This window comes from Vicugna pacos, chromosome 15, assembly GCF_048564905.1.
Source record: "Vicugna pacos chromosome 15, VicPac4, whole genome shotgun sequence".
NCBI classification, from domain to species: Eukaryota; Metazoa; Chordata; class Mammalia; order Artiodactyla; family Camelidae; genus Vicugna; species Vicugna pacos.
Window position 1 is genome coordinate 3,539,260 of NC_133001.1, and position 12,922 is coordinate 3,552,181.

A 12,922-nucleotide genomic window follows, 5' to 3' on the forward strand; every position below is an offset into this window, starting at 1 on the left:
CCCTACCTATCCTAATGGAGACCATCATTTTTTCTCACCTGGGTTCCTGCAACAGCCTTCCAGCTCGCTTTTCTGCCTCTGTCCCAAGACCCTAGACCACAGCTGGCACTGAGCAAGATATGGTCCCTGTCCATGGCACAGTGGATGAGACAGACCAAATCATTCTTACGATGTGATTGGCTGGCCCAGTCTTGAGAGCTCATCAAAGGCTTCCTGGAGTGTCACCTGAGCTTAGCCAGGAAGGATGAGTGGGAGTGAATGGCAAGAAGGCAGGAAATGCTTCTGCCAAAGCTATGCTGTTTTAGTAGTCTCCTTTAACAGGCAGGCCCCTAGTGACATATATACCCTGAGTCCTTTCCTTTTCTGGATTGTTTTTCTATTCACACATAAATTTCTACTGAGTTTGCCCCACTGCCACTCATCTCTCCCACCATGCTCCCCTCCACTCTGATTTCTTTCACAGTAGTCTACATCTCTGAATGTGCTCTAGGGGGAGGAATGACAACCATTAGAGTGGAAATCTCAAATATATGTCCCCAGGAGGGAAAGATGCTCTAGAAATGGACAGAACTGATTGCACTAACACATACCTCAAATGCACATACACACATCCACCTTACATGCACACACACATACCATTCCCTGCATGTAAGTTATTAGTGCTGTTAACCAAATATTTTTGCTTCTCCTTCCAGGCACATGGGAGCATTGCACCTGTGGTACGTCCCTGCCTGCTTGTGACTTGCTCTGGTCAATGAAATGGGAGCAAAGTGACATGTGTTACTTCCAGGTAAATGCTTTAAAGAGTCAGTGCTCAATTTGCCTTATTCTCATTTTCTGCCTTCAGGGTTGAGGAGGCAACACGTCTATTGCAGCAGCCTGTGTCCCTAAGTGGCTATGGAAACCAGACCCATAGTGGACATATGTCATGATTGAGAAATAAAATTGTGCTACGTCAAGCCACAGAGACCTGGGGATTTTTTATTACTGTAGCACAACCTAACTGATCCTGACTGATACATCTGGCCAAATCAAGGTTTAGGGGCACCAGGGCCTTCACTCTTGTTGGGTATTCAGCATCCTGAGTCCCTGAGTCAATCAGAGTTCCTATCCTCCTGCCCAGTCCCCTTAGGCTGGAAGATTTCCAGGTTATTTCATCTCTTTCCCATTATGATGGGGACCCTTGCATGCTCCTTATAAGCTACGTAGTCTATTTGATTGAACCTAAATTCAAAATGAAGTCACAGAAATAGTTATAAAACATGAAAGCATTTGCTGAGCTTTTCAAAAGCTTATTCTAGATGCCCTACACATGTCACACTAACCAATGCATGTCCGAAAGCAATCCCCTAATGAATCTCCCTTTCCCCAAGAGCAAAATGGCAGCCTCTGCCCCCAGAACAGCCTTGGCCCTGGTAGGCTAACTTCAGAGGTCCTGGATTGTAGGCCTGATCCTGCCACTTAGTAGTGAATGATCTTGGCAGAATACCTTTCTGAGTCCCAGTTCCCTTATCTGTAAAATGATGATGATGATGATAATAACAACCATGTCATAGAAAGAAAAGGAAAGTAACATTTGTACAGTTGGTGTATAACCACTGTCTGCAGATAGAACAAGAATGTGTGAGGAAATGCTTTGAAAAGGGAAAACCCTGTGCAAACAAAAGCTGATAATATTTTTAACCAATACATGACCAAAGAAGAAACACAGCCCAAATCAAATGAGCTTCCCAATGCCTTCAGTCTTTAAAACCAAGCCCAGGTGTAGACATCGGTCTCTATTTACATTTCTGCAAAAGGTCCCGTAATACAAAGCTCATTCTTCAACTAGGACAAATTGCTTATTAGCTGAAGTGAAGGAGTGGGGTCAAGCACCTCAGCGGAGGTCAGTCACATTCAATCATCTGCAGGTTGGGCAAGCACCCAGCAGTGACGGTTCCGCGCAGTGACTTCCCGAAGAACCGCACGCGCGCACATCCAGTTATACTTTCTGTGCCCTTGGCCCAGCGCTGAATGAACTTCAGTTCATCGAGGAAGCCCTGCTTATTCCCCAGCCCCACCTCCATCCCGATCCAGCGAAACGCCCCTTGCCAATTTCGAAGCGCCTGCAGTCCTTCCGGCTTTTCCCTCTCGCGACGGGATTTCCCTTCCCAGCCCTCTGGGCCCGCGGCGCCGCCGGGTCCTGACCTCACGGCAGCAATTGCCGAAAAGGTTCTGCCCTCGGCAGCCGGTGGGTGGCCCCCCCCGGGGTGGGGGCCCCCCGTCAGTCTACCTCCTCTAAGCGCCTCGGGCGTGATGTTGGCCGCCGCCGAGGTGCCGAACTTGCTCTGCGACCGCTTCTCCAGCTGGAGCGCGCACCACCTGAAAGGCTTGTTAAAACAGAGCGCGGGCCCCACCTCCAGAGTTTCTGCCTTGAGTAGGTTGAGGGTGGGGCCGACAACTTGCATTTCCACCAAGTTCCCAGGTGTCGGTGACGCTGCGCATCCGGGACCACCCTTAGTGAACCTCTGCCTCTGGTTTTAGGCGGCTGTCAGATACAGAGGGTCGCTGGGCTCCTCCGCGCCGGTCCCGGCTGTTCTCCCGACCTGAGCGCTGTTCCTGGAGGGAACAACCCAGAAGGTTGCAGACCTGGGAAGGCAGGGCCGGAGGAGTTTGGGCTTTGTTTTGGAGGGCCCTGAAGGATTTGTGCAGATAGGAAAGCAGGCAGGAATAAACTTTGGAAGCCTGTGGGTCGTTGGTGTTACTGGGATATTTCATTCATCAGGTTGTAGTGACCTCGTTTCTTCAACCCGTATTGATCCTGTGCTAGGTCTAGGGTTACAAAGGTGAACAGACAGGGTCCTAGCCTTCCAAGGGCTCATAGTAACCGGGAGGGAAATGTGCAAACAATTAAATTACCGATAAGATAACTGTTCCTAGGGAGGTAGCAGCGTCAAACTTCTGCGGAGGGCGGGCGGGAGGGCGGGAGCGCGGGCGGGCGGGGCTCTGGAATCTGTCTGAGGAGCTAGAAAAAGGTTTCACGAAGAACTGGCATTTATGCTGAGACTTGCAGGAGGGGTGGGAATTTGGCAGGTAGAAGTGGGTAGCTGGGAAGTGGTTTCCCCAGGCAGAAGGCATGAGAAACAAGACTGCTCAGGTACAAGGTTGTGAGGGAGACTGACAGTGCGTCTCCGGCCTGGGCCTGGTTTCCCTCCTACCTCTCTCTCTGGAGGCTCCTTCTGTCTCCTTTGCTGGCCCCTCGTTAGCTGCTGCCCCTCACGAGCTGCTGTTCCCAGGGCTGTGTCCTGGTTGCCGTTTCTTCTCACTCTCCATGTCCACGCCTGATGAGCAGCTCCACTCCCGAGGCCTCCAGATCTCTTCCCGATGGGGCCCACGTGTGTTTCCAGCCCAAGCCTTGCCCCCTCGGCTCCACGCAGATGTCCCCAGGCATCTTTCCTCCTGTGTTCTGCCTTGGTAAATGGCACCAGCATCCACCTAGTTACCTAAACCAGAAGATTTCGTGAAATGACTCTTTCATAGATAGCTGGTGAACTGGCACAGTGAATTGCTGGTGCCATTTACCAAGACAGAACACAGGAGGCTCCAATTCTGAGTCTACAATTTACTAGCTGAGTGACCTTGGGCAAATTACTTAATCTGTTTCCTCCTCTGTGAAATGGATTTAATGATAGTACCCACCTCACAAAGTTGTTCTACGGATTAAACAGTAATTGTTACTTATTAAGCCCTATGTTAAGTACTTGGATTTCTTCAGAGATGGTGAGTACCTTGTCCAAGGTCACTCTGCTGGCAAGTGGGAGAGCCAGGTCTGGAACCCACAGTTCCTTGACTCCTAAGCCACCTTCTTCATTGTCACACTATCTGGAGATTGTATATCAAATAGGGAAATGCTTACAACATAACGTTAAGTGAAAAGAGGACAGCAAATTGCCTAATCAGTGAGTACAGCCATGTTATTTAAAAAAGGGAACTAATCTACAAATAGAAAAGGCTAGAAGGAAATATGACAAATGGTTAAATGTAGTTGTATTTGGGTTATTTTTGACTTCTAATTTTCTATTTTCTATCTTGTCTTTAATATACATATTTTTACTAAAATAAAATATTTATAACATTAAACATTTATTTCACTAAAAACAACTACAAGTCCACAAACTGTTCTCATGTTTGAAAATTATACTCTACTGGTATCTCTTCTCAGTTCTAGACTTACTTCCCTCAACAGAAATTCTTTCCTACTCTCAAAGGCCAGAGTAGGACGTAGGTATTACAGCCATATTCACCACCCACCCCACAGCTGACAACCTGGCCATGAGAGCAGGCTGTCAAAATCAGGCCTGTGAGGAGGGAAGTTCCAGACAGAACCCGGCTTCTCCTACCGCCCAGGGCTTTCTGGACAGCGCTACTTGAGATCAATTACTTTTTTTCTTCTTCTTCTAAGTAACTAGCCGAATGCTCTTTTTCCAGTTCTGGCTGAGTTGTTAGCTTCAGCCTGGTGGCGACGCCTGCCAGGTACCTGGCTCCGTGAACACCGCCCAAACTGGTCAGGCCAGTCCGCCCCGTGGTTGTTTCTGCCAGGACTTGCCCGTGTGTGGCGGTGTGTGTGTGTGTGTGTGTGTGAGGGGTGTCTTAGAGACCCACCCTTCTCCCCAGCAACCCAGGTAGGTGGAAGGCAGCTTCGGGGACCAGCCTGGCAGTCAGGCTAGAATGGGTGGAGCTGAATTAATCTAACCTGGAATTTCAACTTGGCCTGCACAACAGGTGAGGGAAAAGAGCAGCAGAGAGAACAGGCAGTTTGGCAACTTGGAAGTATTCTTCTGCCATGCCCCTTGCCCCCTGCCTGGAAAATAGCCCGGGGTGACTTTTCAAAGTGTCTGCGCCGGCTTGTAGGGCTCAGTTGCGCCAAGGCCTCCAAGGAGGCTGTCCGAGCCCCTCCTGCACGCTGTCCTCCACGGTTACTCTCCGCGACGCGCCCGTTCCCCCTCCTCTGGGAGGCAGGGCGGGGGTATCGGATTAGTCTTTGTTTTCGACGCGAAAGAGCCGAGCGCGGCGCGGGGGAGGCTCGCGATGCCAGGGCCCCGGGGTCCGCCTGGGTAGGGCGCTCGGCCGTGACCCCCGCGAGGGTGCCTCCCAGCTGGCCCGCGGCCTCTGCTCGCGGGTATCCCCTCCCTGCCGGCCAGGCTGACTCGGTACGCAAACGCGCGATGTCCCCCATTGTCCTGCCTCGGAATGAGCGAGCCGCAGGAGGAGAGTGGGGTCAGCCGGGCTCCGAGCTCAGGGCTCCTGGGGGCGCCGGGGCGGTCCCAGACCGCTCGGCCCGTAGGGAGTGGCAGGAAGTGGGGACACCGAGGCTGGCTCCGCCGAGGGCCTAGGCTGGGAGGTCCGCGTGCCCCACCCCGCGCGGCCCGCCGCGCCCGCCGGGGCTGCAGAACCGCCGGAGGGCGGGGGCGGCCAGCCGGAGGAGGGCGGCCGGTCCCGGGAGGACCGACCGCGGGGGAGGGGAGGTACTGCAGGTGCAAAGGCGCGGCGGCCGGGCCGGGCCGGGCCCTGCCCCCACCCGCTCGAGGGCCGCCCGCGCCGTCCCCTCCCCCTCCACGGAACTCCCCCCTCGCGTAGCCGGGAGCCCGGTGGAGGGGGCGGCGGCGGCGGCGGGGCCGGCGGGGCTCGGCGGGGCCGCACGTGCGCGCCCTCCCGGGCGGGGGAGTCCCCAGGCGAGCACGTGCCGCGGCGCGCGGGGGGCGGGGAGTCCCGCGGACGCCTTCATTGCTGCTGCTGCTGCCGCCGCGGCCGCCGCTGCCTCTTCCTTCCTCCTGCGCCGTCCCCTCCTCGGCCCGGGCGGGGGGCTCCGTGCGCCGAGCTCGGCCGGGCCAGGCGCTCCGGGAGGCGGGCGCCCCAGGCGGCGGCGGCGGCCGCGACGGTGGTGGCGGCGGCGGCGCGGGCCGGGAAACTTTGCCCCTTTGTGCGCTCCGCCCCGGAGGCGGCGGGCAGGTCGGTGCAGTCGGTGCCTTTCCGGCTCCGGAGTGGGGGAGGGGCGGCGGGGAGGCGCTGGGGGCCCGACCCGGGGGGAGGGGACGGCCTGGGGGCCGGCCGGGGGGGCCGCTACTTTGTTGCGGGGGACGGGGCTAGGGTGCTGCGGGTCACAGTGTAGCGGAGCCGGGCGGGGGCGGCGGGGCGGGGCGGGGCGGGGGCTGCGGAGCCGCCGGAGCCGAGCGGCCGAGGCCCCAGAACAAAGGAGCCCGAGCGGTGGCGCGCGCGCGGCCCGGCCCGAGCCCGAGCGCGCCCCCCTCCCCGCGCCCCCTCGGCGGAGCCGGCGGCCCTCCCGGGTCTGGCCGGCGGGCGCGGGGCGCGGCGGGGCGGCCGACGCGGGCTTCCCCCGGCGCGCCCCTCTCCAGGCCGCTCCCGTGCCGGGGGCGCCCGGGCAGCCCCGCCGAGTGAAGCTCTCGGCAAACTTTATTTTGAAAGCTGTGCTCCCTTGGGGAGGGCCTAGCGACCTCCAGCGAGGAGTGTGTGGGAATTTTGGCGAAACTGTCCCAAGCCCGTGGGGTTGGGGCAAAGAACAACTTTATTAGAAATCTCACCTTGACCACCACCCCCCCCCGCCTTAAATTCGTTGCCCAGGTTTCCTTAGCACCCCATCGCTCCCTCGGCCTCCTTTCCAAGACAGGGAGCGGGTGCTGGTGCGCCCTGCCAGAGGTTCTGGGCAGAAGTTCATGTGAGCAAGCCCCATCTCTTCCCCCATCTTCTCTTTTCCCAGAAGCAGGAAGAGGTAACATGTGAAAGTTGTCCCCGAGCCCCGAGTGATGCGCTTCCCTTTTCTGTCTCTCTTTCAGGCAGCGCTGCCTTCTCCATCATCCTGACCCGGCAGAAGAAATACTGGAGGAGAAACTCCTCACCCTGCCCCGCCCCCCCCACACCCACCTGCTCACCTCATGCCTGGGTCCAGGGTGGGTGAGGGTGAAGAAGCCACCCAGCCAAGATGATCCCTTCTCTGGGGACTGCTGCTGGTGTCCTCCCCCAGATCCTGGGCCCCAGCAGGTGGGAGAGTGGCCCTCAGCTGAGTCCTGTCAGACTGCTGCAGAGGAGGTGAAAAGGCGTTGAGAAGTGGTGCCCATCCCAGAGCCTGGAGCTACTTGCCTTCACCCTTGTAGACTTTTGACTGCTTTAGGAGAGAAGGACCCGTTGGTGGCCTTTGCAGACAGGAAGCTGGACTACAGCTTAGCCCCAGCACCTATGCCCCCACCTCTGGCAGCGTCATGAGTCAGTTTCAGGTGCCCCTGGCAGTCCAGCCGGACCTGCCAGGCCTTTATGACTTCCCTCAGGGCCAGGTGATGGTGGGGGGCTTCCAGGGGCCTGGGCTTCCAGTGGCCGGTAGTGAACCTCAACTCCGAGGTAGTGGAGATGCGCGGAAGAAACGAAAACGGTGTGGTACTTGTGAGCCCTGCCGGCGGCTAGAGAACTGTGGGGCTTGCACCAGCTGTACCAACCGCCGCACACACCAAATCTGCAAACTGCGCAAGTGTGAGGTGCTGAAGAAAAAAGTGGGGCTTCTCAAGGAGGTAAGCTGGCTCTTGCTTGGCTGCACTTTCCCGTCCTTGAGAGTGCTGTGGGCACAGGGGTCTTGCTAAAGACAGTAAAGCACATTCTCCCGTTCTGGTCGTACTGGTCCAGTTTTTAGTGGGGCTGTGAATAAGCGTATAACTGTCCTTGGAAGCTGGTGTGGGCACCTTTGTTGGGCTGACAGTGTAAGAGTAACTGTCACAGAGGGCTCTGAGCTAGCACTCTCATTTCTGATGTCTCTGTGTGCTGTGGAACAGTGATATCTAGCTTTATCTCTAGAAGTTTCTTGTCCTACTTGAAGCCTCAGATGTACTTCAGGGTCACACCAGCGCTTGGGTAACGTGGGGAGTGATGGTGTCAGGTAAGAGTTGGAGGCTGATGGATTTGGGAAGAAAAATGTGGAGCGACACCGTGTCTTTATGCTGCCCTAGTGTAGTGGGCTGTTTCTTTTCGTAAACCTTCTTTGGGTACCATTATTTTGGGCTGGTACCTGAAAATGTTTGGGAATTTTTTGGGGGGAATCTAATGAGAAACCCATGATGTGGGTTCTCCTACAAGACAGTACTTCTTGAGGTCAGGGACTATTTATCTGTATTCTCAGGACCTGGCCTAGACCCTTGGTGTGTAATAAGCCTTTGGATACTAACTGAATGAATAAATGATGTGCTTTAGAGATACTGTCAACTCCAGAAGGAGTACTCCCTTTATTTGGAGTAGGGAGATAAAGGGAGGGAAGGACGAGTTGGAATGAGAGCAGACGGGGAAGTGTGGAGAGGCAGTGACCCCGCGCTGGCCATCTTTCCTTTCCGTTCTGGTGGTGGGCTGCCGGCATGAGGTTGGTGGCAGCCGCAGCAGCGGAGAGTTGGCAGAAGTAGGGACGAGCGTAGCTGAACAGCTTGGGAGGAGCAGTGTAGCGGCGGAGGTCGCTCCAGGCAGCCAAACTGGCGCTGGACAGAGACGGAGGCCTGCGCTGTCCGTGGGGCTCCCGGGAGCTGCCACTGATTTGTACAAGGGCTCAGACAACTCAGGTCCCTTCTCAGAGCCTGTCTTCTCCCTAGGGAGATGGAAAGGTTGTGCTTGATGGCCTTTGAAGCCCTTTCCAGCTGGGCTGGGAGTCGCTGTGCTTCTGAGCGCTGGGGCACCTGTGGCTTCGATGGGCTGGCGGCTTGCGCTCGGGATTTCCCTGACCGCTGAGTGCAGAGCTGTGCCGCGAGCTTGGTGGGGCTGAGGTCCCTTGGCTGGAAAGATCCAAATGTTTCAGGGAGAGAAGTGGGTGTTGCTGGAATGTTTCTGCCCCTTCTCGCCTTCTCTTGCCCGTTCCCCGTGGAAGCTGCATCGTGGCTCAGGGACGGCGGGCGAGTGTGCCTTGTTTCCCTGGTCTCAGGTGAAAGCAGACATCTGGGTCACATCTAGAGCTCCCCACCTCAGCCCAGAGACAGTGTCCAGCCCCTTTACGTGGCTGGTATTTCTGGGGAGTTGGCATCCTGCTGACCTGGTACCCTGTGGGTCATTTCTGAAAGGGGGATGGGATCGGGGGCTTCCCTCCTGGGCATGAGATCTGGTGTTTCGGTGTAAGGAGGACCTGGCCAGTCTACTTTGTAAAGCTTGGTTCCTTGGCTTGCTTCTTTCCAGGGTTTACCTCCTCCCCTTTTCTCTCATTCCGTTCCTCCCATTATCAAACCCTGGGGGACAGAGGGGATGAGCTTTTCTGGGCTGGGTGTTCCAGAACCTGTGGCCCTTGTGAGCCGTGTTTAAGCGCCTCTCACGGCAACAACGAGGCATACCTGAGTGAAAGGGGTTGGGACTGAAGCCAAGGTCCTGTCAGCCTTGTGTGTAAGCTGCTGGCTCGGGCTGCCGGTGGTCACGGCTAAGAGACCGGAGTGCTGGGTTGGCTGCGGCTTAGAGACGACTGAGAGGTGTCTGTGTCCCCGTGGAACTTGCCATGGCCAGCTGCCCCCCAGCTCCCCAGGGTCAGGGAGAATGCAGCTCCTGGCCTGTAGTCTCCAAGGACAGGGGGTTCACATGCAGGTCTGTGGCCTAATGCTACCCCAGGACAGAGTCCTCTCAGTTTCTTAAGAAACAATGGAAGGGAGACAATGGAGTGAGCTTTTTTTTTTTTTAAAGCTAACTTTCTTTAACTTAAAGAGCAGTACTTTGTTTTAATATAGGTCCTTTCTACTTACTAATCTTTCAAAATTACTCTCTTTTATGAAATGAAGGTGTTGGTAGAAAGATCTATTTTTTTAAAAAGTGTTTACTTGGCAAAGTACAAAATATTAACTAGTATCTGTCTTCACAATTTTTTTTTTTAAATTGGTCCGTGAAGACCGAAAGCGTGCGAACCGCTATGAGGCTACCCTGCCCTGATGAATGTATTCTTGGCAGAGCTGACAGGCCGGAGAGGCCGTGCCTGAGTGAGGGAGCCCGGAGAACCAGCCCAGCATTTACAGCCCCCAGGGGACTGCCGAGACCTTAGCTGCTAGGTCTGAGCAGCCATGTAGTTGAGGGGACATGTCCAAGGATTTGGGAGGTCAGGAAAGGAGACACTTTCCTCAGAAACAGAACTTTAGAATTTTGCCCTGACGCTTCATGTGGGACAAGGCAAAGCATCATCCTAGGAGCCTCTTGGGAATCAGACCGTCTCCTTGCATCCCTGCTTCCCGGCGTCTCCTCTTCTGGACACCTTTCATCACCTCCATCCTGTCTCCACCTCCCCTGGTTTCCTTTGGGACTTCCTCTGAGCTGTGCGCCTCCAGCTGCTTTGTGTCATCCTGTAAGCTGGGGGGCATCATCTTGCCTTCCTTGTCTTCCTTCCCTGCTCCTCACTTTTTTCCCCAGTGCGGGTGATGGTGGTGCTGCAGTCCCCCTACTCAGAAAAGCTCAGCGTTTGAAGACTCGAGGCAGCCCTCTGGGATGGTCCCGTCCATCACAGAGGCAGGTGACTGCTTCTCTGGGCCCTAAGGTGAGGTAACACACCTGAAGGGGCTCATTCCTGTCTCAAGGTCTTCATTCCTAGTTCCAGGAAGGATTTAGATCCTAGGCTGATATTGGAGGCTGTTTGACTTCCACATTCTTTTCACCTGAGTGGTGGCTTGAAGCACAACATGGCAGCTGCTTAGAAAAGTAGGATTTGGTGGGTGTGGAGATACGGTAGGCCTCCGACCCCAGAGCAAGCTCTGTGTATCAGTTTTCTCTTACATCAAATGGAGTAACCCTTCTTTGTGAGGATTAATTGGATAAAATATGCATAATGTCTGGTACCTAGTAGGTAATTGGTGCATGGTGACAGAGCACTCTTAGAACATCTAGAAAAGAATTAATCTTTATGCATAAAAATTGTGTATGTTAGTCTCTGAGCTGTAATTGTAAGAATGCAGTACAAATTAAATGTTTATTTGAAGACATCCTCTGCTTGCTCGTAGGACTGAGGGAGGGAGGAGTTTGCCAGCCTCTTTGTTGGGGAAGGAGGCTGGATACCCAGGAGCAAGGAGCTGTGGCCCAGGGTCTGACTGAGAAGTTGCTCGTGGGTGAGGGTAGTAAACATCTGATAAAGAGGGCGGGAGAAAAACCCTTTGTGGAGGAAAAAATACTCCATGGAAAAATGCATGCATAGATTGGAAGCGTGACTGAGAGCATCGTGGCTGAATAATGGAGAGAGAACTGTGTATGTTGTGAGAAGCACACCTAGCCCTCAGCCAAGTGGGTTTAGTGGCTGAAGCAAAGCTCTGTGCCAGTTTTGAGACAAGATACCTTGGACTGAGGCTGTCTCAGCAGTGTCAGAACACCTGACAGTTCTTGCCTCGCCTGCTGGTGGTTCTGTCTTCCTGAAGATGGAGGCTGTGAGGAGGGAAGCCGAGTTCCCACCAGCAAAGGGAGAGCTGATTGGTAGAGTAGAAGTGAAGAGACACTTTAGAGAAAGGGGCCCCATCTCAGCATTTGTGAATCTGGAGAGAAGCCTAGGCAGGGGGAGGTGTTTACCATAGACTGTAGAAAATTGTTTTTTTAGATGCAAACAGTTTTTAATACCCTGCTGCAGACTTCAGAGTTTAGGGAAGTTAGCTGGAGGGATAGGATTGCTTTTAAAAAAGGAAGTGCTGACTTAACAGTCCTAAATGGTGCCCTAAGGAGGAAGATGGTGGCACTGGGGACGATCTGAACCATCTGCGTGGCTGCTTGGGCTGCTGTCTAGTGAGTGCAGATGGTGCAGACCAGGCTTTTTCACATGGAGAGGGGGTGCCATTCAGGCATAGTCTAACCCTTTAAGAGGAGCATCAGAGAGTTTGGTGGCCAGAATGTGCTGAGGCTCGTGGAAAATGCTCAAAACAATAAAAGCCTTTCATATATTCCCAGCAAGAACAAGAGGGAAGGGGCAGCCTTACAGCTTCAGGAGCAGAACTAGTGACGGAGAAAAAGCAGCCCCTGGGTCCCTGTTGTGTCAGGGAGTGTAAACTGGGGAAAGACCATGGCATGTGTGGTTAGCAAGGGAAGAGCCAGCTGCCCGACCTGCATCTGAGTCATCCACTCCCTACCGAGCACCTCCAGATACGCTCACGGAATGACATCTTTATGGAATCATGATTGAAAGAGGGCCAGAAGACAGGCAGAAAGTTCAATTTTTCTAGGAGACGTTGGAAATTATAAACGACATGTCAGTTTTTGACAGTGCTAGAGCAGATTGTTAAAAGGTGGTTTGTGAGACTTAGAAAGACAAGTGGTGAGCTTCGGGGGTCCCTGTGGTTCTTTGCAAAGTAGCCCGGTCAGACTGTTGGATCTGGATTTCTGCAAATAAATGATGGTATCTCCTGCCAACTGCTTGGACAGATCAGAGGGCCAGTTTCTTACTTAAAGTCATCCTGCAGAGAGGGCACAGGTATAACTGCCTTGTTCAAACTTTTTATCAACCGTGTGGATCAGGATCCCCTGGGTCCTGTCCCCAGGGATTCTGATTAGATTGGGCTGGGGTGGACCCAGTTGGGCTGGTTCTTTCCAGGTGTGTGTAATGTGTAGTTAGAGTGGAACTCCTCTGACACAGATGAGAGCTGAGAGGATGGACAGCCACCTGGACTCTTTACTGCAAATTGCTCACCTGAGTCTTAGGGCACCGGAATGGTTCATAACCATTCTTCCACCTTGCTCATCAGTGAACCAGCATTGGCATCCCCTGGGAGCTTGTCAGACAGGCAGAATCTCAGGCCTTCTCTCGGAGTTACTGAATCAGAATCTGTACTTTAACCAGATTCCCAGGTGATTTGTATGTCCATGAGGGTTTGAGGAGCTGGTCTGTGACACTTCCGTGGCTGGAGAAGGGGACAGAAATAAGCCTTGATGAACATAGGTAAAGAACGGCAGTCCCTGGTTTTCAGCC

The 12,922-nt window shown here is 54.3% G+C and overlaps 2 protein-coding genes across 5 annotated transcripts in view; one reads left to right on the forward strand and one right to left on the reverse strand.

Annotated features, from left to right (window-relative positions):
- Nucleotides 1–4,794: 4,794 nt before the first annotated feature.
- LOC140685982 (uncharacterized) lies at nucleotides 4,795–7,255 on the reverse strand. Its single transcript, XM_072938373.1, has 3 exons — nucleotides 7,241–7,255; nucleotides 6,927–7,072; nucleotides 4,795–6,045 (listed from the first exon to the last, which is right to left on the reverse strand). Exons 1-3 carry the CDS (start codon nucleotides 7,253–7,255, stop codon nucleotides 4,956–4,958), a joined length of 1,251 nt encoding a protein of 416 aa, XP_072794474.1. The 3' UTR covers nucleotides 4,795–4,955.
- The window catches only part of LOC102543706 (methylcytosine dioxygenase TET3), a 101,004-nt gene continuing 93,151 nt past the window's right edge, over nucleotides 5,070–12,922 (forward strand). For 3 of the 4 annotated variants that reach the window (XM_072937473.1, XM_072937475.1, XM_072937476.1), the window contains exons 1-2: nucleotides 5,738–5,988; nucleotides 6,831–7,556. In XM_072937473.1, coding sequence (XP_072793574.1) covers nucleotides 7,254–7,556 — 303 coding nt within the window. In that variant the 5' untranslated portion in view covers nucleotides 5,738–5,988; nucleotides 6,831–7,253. Of the gene's footprint in view, nucleotides 5,190–5,737; nucleotides 5,989–6,830; nucleotides 7,557–12,922 lie in introns of those variants that run through there. The other variant, XM_072937474.1, reaches the window with a different exon arrangement.